This window comes from Halyomorpha halys, unplaced genomic scaffold (assembly GCF_000696795.3).
Source record: "Halyomorpha halys isolate HHAL.00 unplaced genomic scaffold, Hhal_1.1 Scaffold802.1, whole genome shotgun sequence".
Lineage (NCBI taxonomy): Eukaryota > Metazoa > Arthropoda > Insecta > Hemiptera > Pentatomidae > Halyomorpha > Halyomorpha halys.
In genome coordinates this window covers 104,602-110,261 of record NW_027106006.1, presented here as the reverse complement: position 1 = coordinate 110,261, position 5,660 = coordinate 104,602, and the positions used below count along the sequence as shown (strand labels likewise).

At 32.2% G+C, this 5,660-nt stretch overlaps 1 protein-coding gene across 1 annotated transcript; it reads right to left on the bottom strand.

The window, feature by feature from the left end:
- Positions 1-5,377, bottom strand: LOC106686267 (heat shock protein 83). Its single transcript, XM_014429459.3, has 5 exons — positions 5,261-5,377; positions 3,820-3,985; positions 3,478-3,618; positions 3,150-3,268; positions 1-2,046 (listed from the first exon to the last, which is right to left on the bottom strand). The coding sequence occupies exons 3-5, from the start codon at positions 3,616-3,618 to the stop codon at positions 135-137; spliced, it is 2,172 nt and encodes a 723-aa protein (XP_014284945.1). The 5' UTR covers positions 3,820-3,985; positions 5,261-5,377; the 3' UTR covers positions 1-134.
- Between the last annotated feature and the right edge of the window lie 283 nt (positions 5,378-5,660).

Below are 5,660 nucleotides of genomic sequence, written 5' to 3'. Positions count from 1 at the left end.
TACAAAAAGTATTAACAGCGACTTATATTTAATAATAAATATATTCACAATTTGGAACTGGAATGAACAAAATCAGGAAAAATAGAAGAATTTACATCAGTCTAAGTGAAAAGGTGAAGAAAGAAAAGTTTCTTTTAATCAACCTCCTCCATCCTTGAAGCATCCTCTGCACTGCCCTCTAATGGTGGCATCTCAACTGGAACAGATTCTTCTTCTATGGCCATGATTTCATCTTCATCAATTCCTAAGCCAAGCTTGATCATCCTGTAAATCCTGCTTGCATGTACCTGAGGTTCTTCCAGTGTGAAACCAGAAGAAAGTAGAGAAGTCTCGAAAAGAAGAATGACTAGGTCTTTGACAGCTTTGTCATTCTTATCAGCTTCTGCTTTCTGCCTCAATGTATCAACAATTGGATGATCAGGATTGATTTCTAGATGTTTCTTAGCAGCCATGTAACCCATGGTTGATGTATCTCTTAAAGCTTGTGCCTTCATTATCCTCTCCATGTTCGCAGTCCAACCATATTGTGATGTTACAATGCAACAAGGAGAGTCAACCAACCTATTGCTGACAACTACTTTCTCAACTTTCTTATCCAAGATATCTTTCATAATTTTACATAAGCTTTCATATTTGGCCTTATCTTCTTCCCTTTTTTTCTTTTCTTCTTCATCTTCAGGAAGTTCCAGACCTTCTTTGGTTACTGACACAAGTTGTTTACCATCATATTCCTTCATCTGTTGCACAACATATTCATCGATTGGTTCAGTCATGTATACTACCTCAAATCCTCGTCTCTTGACCCTTTCAACAAATGCTGAATTGGCAACCTGGTCTTTGTTTTCACCAGTAATATAGTAGATATGTTTCTGACTTTCTTTCATTCTTGCAACATAGTCCTTAAGGGAGCAGGCCTCATCACCAGATGCAGAAGTGTGATATCTTAACAATTCTGATAGTTTCTTTCTGTTAGTACTATCTTCATGGATACCTAATTTCAAGTTTTTGCTGAACTGTTCATAGAACTTCTTGTAGGTTTCTTTGTCTTCAGTCAGTTCTTCGAACAGTTCAAGGCATTTTTTGACTAAGTTCTTTCTAATAACTTTAAGGATTTTGTTCTGTTGCAACATTTCTCGAGAAATGTTTAGAGGAAGATCCTCAGAATCTACAACACCCTTAATAAAGTTCAGATATTCAGGAATAAGATCTTCACAATTGTCCATAATGAACACACGCCTGACATATAACTTAATGTTGTTCTTCCTCTTCTTATTTTCAAACAAATCAAAGGGTGCTCTCCTAGGAATGAACAGAAGAGCTCTGAATTCAAGTTGACCTTCTACTGAGAAATGTTTAACTGAAAGATGATCTTCCCAATCATTAGTGAGGGATTTGTAAAATTCACCATATTCCTCAGCTGTTATGTCATCAGGATTTCTGGTCCAGATAGGTTTGGTCTTGTTTAGTTCTTCATCTTCAGTATATTTTTCTTTAATAGTTTTCTTCTTCTTTTTCTTGTCCTTATCCTCTTTGTCTTCTTCTTCATCTTCACCAACATCTTCAATCTTAGGCTGATCACCTTCTTCCTCTTCCTTTTTATCTCCTTCACCTTTCTCTTCTTCGGCTTCATCATCACTGATTTCTTTATCTCTTTCTTTTTCAACAAGCAATTTAATTGGGTAACCAATGAACTGCGAATGTTTCTTGACAATTTCTTTGATCTTTCTCTCTTCTAAGAATTCAGCCTGATCTTCTTTGACATAAAGAACTATTTTAGTACCTCTACCCAGTGGTTCACCAGGATCAGGCCTGACCGTGAAACTACCACCAGCTGATGACTCCCATAGATATTGTTCATCATCATTGTGCTTGGAACTAACTGTTACTTTGTCAGCTACAAGGTAAGCTGAATAAAAGCCAACACCGAACTGACCAATCATAGAAATATCTGCACCAGCTTGAAGTGCTTCCATGAAAGCTTTAGTTCCTGACTTCGCAATAGTTCCCAGGTTATTGACTAAGTCAGCTTTAGTCATGCCAATGCCACTGTAATAAAAATAGATCTTTTGAGTACAAATCTAAAAAAAACATTTAGTACACATCAAAATCTATAAGAATATATTTCATAAGTCATTAAATCAAATATAATGAACTAAAAGGATTTATTTCCCTGCTATGAAGAATAATGACTAACATTTTTATGAAATTAAATTTATTGTAATGGCGGGTTCCAAAATGGATATACTACATGCTTTATAAATCGGCCTAATTTTACTTACAAAATTCCTCTCTTGATTAATTTTTAGGTACAATTATGTAACTTACAAATATCTAAATAAATGCATTTTTGAGCCCACCAACAAATTAAATCAATTTCATAGTTTGCAGTTGGGTCATAATTCTTCCTGACCAACGTTCATATGATAAACTTGAATAGAAAATTATTGAAACTCAGATCAGACCATGGACTAACACTAATCAAAAAGATAAAGATACCATCTTATAAGTATCTAACTATGCATAAATTTCTTGATTAAAACACAAATTTCTCAGAGCAGGCTAACAGATATTCATTGATGTGTACTAATGGAAATAGCATTTAGTACATATAATATTTAGATCATATTTACAGTTAAATGAACAGTATCAAGGATAATTACATACATAAAGAAATCCTTAATTACATTTGCATAAATCTGAGCAAGGTGGACTATTTTGAACTTGATAATGGGGAGGAAATGATTTATTCATGATCATGCTCAACCACCGGATTTTTGCTAATGAGGGTAACCACAGGGTTGACTCACAGCTACAGTAATCGCAAAAATAACTACCTGCCCCAGCTAGATTCGAACTCGGGTCGTCAATATTACTTGCGATGTTCCCTTGCCTGAAGTATAATTGATAAAAAACTACATGTGGCTCCTCATTTGGACTAAATAGAAAATAGGGTGGCAGTAGTCTTAAATGGGCTCGATTGTATCGGGATGCAAGAGTGCTTATCAGAAGTATGTCAAATACAAGGTAGAGTACACAGGCATTACCTAGTTAATGACATACTTTAAGAGTTACACCTAATACTTCCACTTTTCAATAATCTATTAATTTAGGGTACAATAATACCAATTAAAATAAAATTTGGGTCTTACGTATCGATGATTGTGAGAGAGCGGTCATTTTTGTTCGGGATGATCTTGATGTACAGTTCCTTCCCACTTTCAAGTCTTGATGGGTCAGTGAGGGATTCATACCTGATTTTATCTAAAGCCTGAAAAAATGGACAACATAAGTAGGGCTAGCCAGCAATGGGAAAAATTACTGAGACTGAATTCAAAATGAAGGGATTAATAGATTACTTCGTACCAAGAGCAAATTAGTTCAGAAAATTAATAATGAGAACTTAGGAATATAGAACCATGCGTCTAAGGTTTAGAAAATAAACAAGGATAAATTTCTCGATTTAAGCACTAAACTTACATCAGATGAGTTAGAGATCAGTTCCCTGAGGAATATTTCTTTGTTTGAATAGAACGTATTGATGATCAGGGACATTAGCTGGGCGATTTCTGCCTGGAAGGCAAAGGTCTCCACATCAGCCATTTCCACATCTTCTGGCATCTATATAACAAAATAAAAGGTAAAATTGAGCAGTTATTTACACCTAATATACAAAACATTGTAGTTATCATGGAAGTAACGATTTCAACACATGGAGTAATCTTAAAAAATTTAAGTCAAATTGTCAATCTCAAAAGATAAATAGAATATCAACTAGTTTATATATTGAAGAACCAACAATAAGTTATTTACAAAACTTACATTGAATCTGAAATTCTAGCTTCGGAGAACACTAGAGATAAAAATGTGAAATTACAATGAGCACCACTTCCTTCGAGAAACAAGTTTCGAATGACGGACCGGTATGCAAGCCCGCGCTTTTAAAGCTTCAGCTGGTTCTAGAACGTTCCAGACCCTCTTAGACTGTCTAGAACATCGAGAAAAAACTTTGTGCCATTATAATTTATGTTCTAAAGCAATGTAAAGTACAATTTCAAGCTATTTTCCAAATTTATAAAAATAACTAATTTTATACAGCTAAAGCTAAGAATAAAAGTTAATTATTTTGTAAAAATAATCAATGTAAAGACTTTTTAAAACCATCTTGCTCCTTTGTTAATGAATTTCCCATTCTTTTGTTTAGTTTTTGTCTAAAATCTAATGCATGCGATTGGTTACTCATGCGGAAGTAGTTTTCAGATCTATTCCTATTAAATTGTCGGGTTGCAATTAAACTTTTTATCAATGGTCGAACAAAATCACTTTTTTAATAATTAATTATTTTAACGATCGTTATGTTGATTTTCTAACTTGAATGAACGACCTTAAAAGTTAATCGTGATTAACAGATAGAACGTGTTTGTTTCCTGCAATCACGTTTTGGTCATTGCTTATTGGGGAGTTATCAGATTTAATCATTAGTGTCTCATTTAATAAAAACTTTTTGGCTCATAAAACAAGTAATCCATGAATAATAATGGAACCTATGACAAGAAAACTGTTAGGAAAAACGTTTCCTAGAAGTAATTAGGGTTTGCTACGAGCTCAGGAAAATTCTCTTCAAGAGGTAAAAATTACTCCCAAATCTTAAATTTTGATACTGTATCCTCCATATTTTTTATCCTAAACAAAACAAGATTTGTTTTACACTGAAATAAGTACTAATTTTATATTTTCAATTGATCAAATTTTCGTTCCATTTTTTCTTGACAAACTTTGTAGAATACTTGATACCCGAGTAAAAGAGTAAGATTCTTGTATTTTTTGCCTTCAGCCTAAAACGTCTAATTGCCTTATATAAAGCCTAATAATTTATTTTTTATCTAATATTTGTTGTATCAACTAAATATTTGAGTATATTTAATAAATCAATAAATTAGTTATCATGTCTACACATTATGTCCAACACATGGAAAAAAAATATTCCTAGAATTATTAGAAGTTAATAATTGATATAAGTAGACGTTCTATTTACGTAATTTTATGCAAAATTAAAAGTCCACAACTTCAATAAAATAATTAATTTGAATTAATAATTGGTTTGCGACTTTGTGCCTATTTTAATGTTAGATCATTAACTTTCCCTAAAAGATCAGTATGGGTTCTTGTAAAAAAGGGATACCATCTCTCAAGGCAATAATAATAATAGATCATCAATAAATAACATATATGTAAAAATGAAACTTTTACTCCTTTGCCTTACCGTGCGATTTTTTAAATTCTTGGTGATAAAAAGTGAAATTAGCAAGTATTAATAAAAGTACGAAGGTTAAGTTGTTTTAAATTACTTTGGAACTTGATTATAACATATGACTTATTTATGCCAATAAAAATTAAATATTGATTGTTGACTTCATGGTCGAGAATTAAAATACTAACTTTTGGATTCTTAATTATTTATGAATAAATATTATTAAGTAGAAAATATTTCTATTTTTTTACGTCAAACATTGAGGCCACAAAAAATAATTTTTAGTGTTGGTGTTAACTGATTTTATTACATGATTTTCAATCAAGTTGTTTCAGCCAGATGAAACTTGCATTGTTTCTTTTTTTATTGTTGTTCTTTAATTTTATTTGCGTTTCAATAAATATATTTTAGT

Coding starts and splice junctions, on each gene's coding strand:
- LOC106686267 (XM_014429459.3), bottom strand. CDS start 3,618: ATGCCAGAAGATGTGGAAATGGCTGATGTGGAGACCTTTGCCTTCCAG. Junction 3,269..3,477: donor TGATCTCTAACTCATCTGAT/GTAAGTTTAGTG, acceptor CCATTTTTTCAG/GCTTTAGATAAAATCAGGTA. Junction 2,047..3,149: donor TCTCTCACAATCATCGATAC/GTAAGACCCAAA, acceptor TTTTTATTACAG/TGGCATTGGCATGACTAAAG.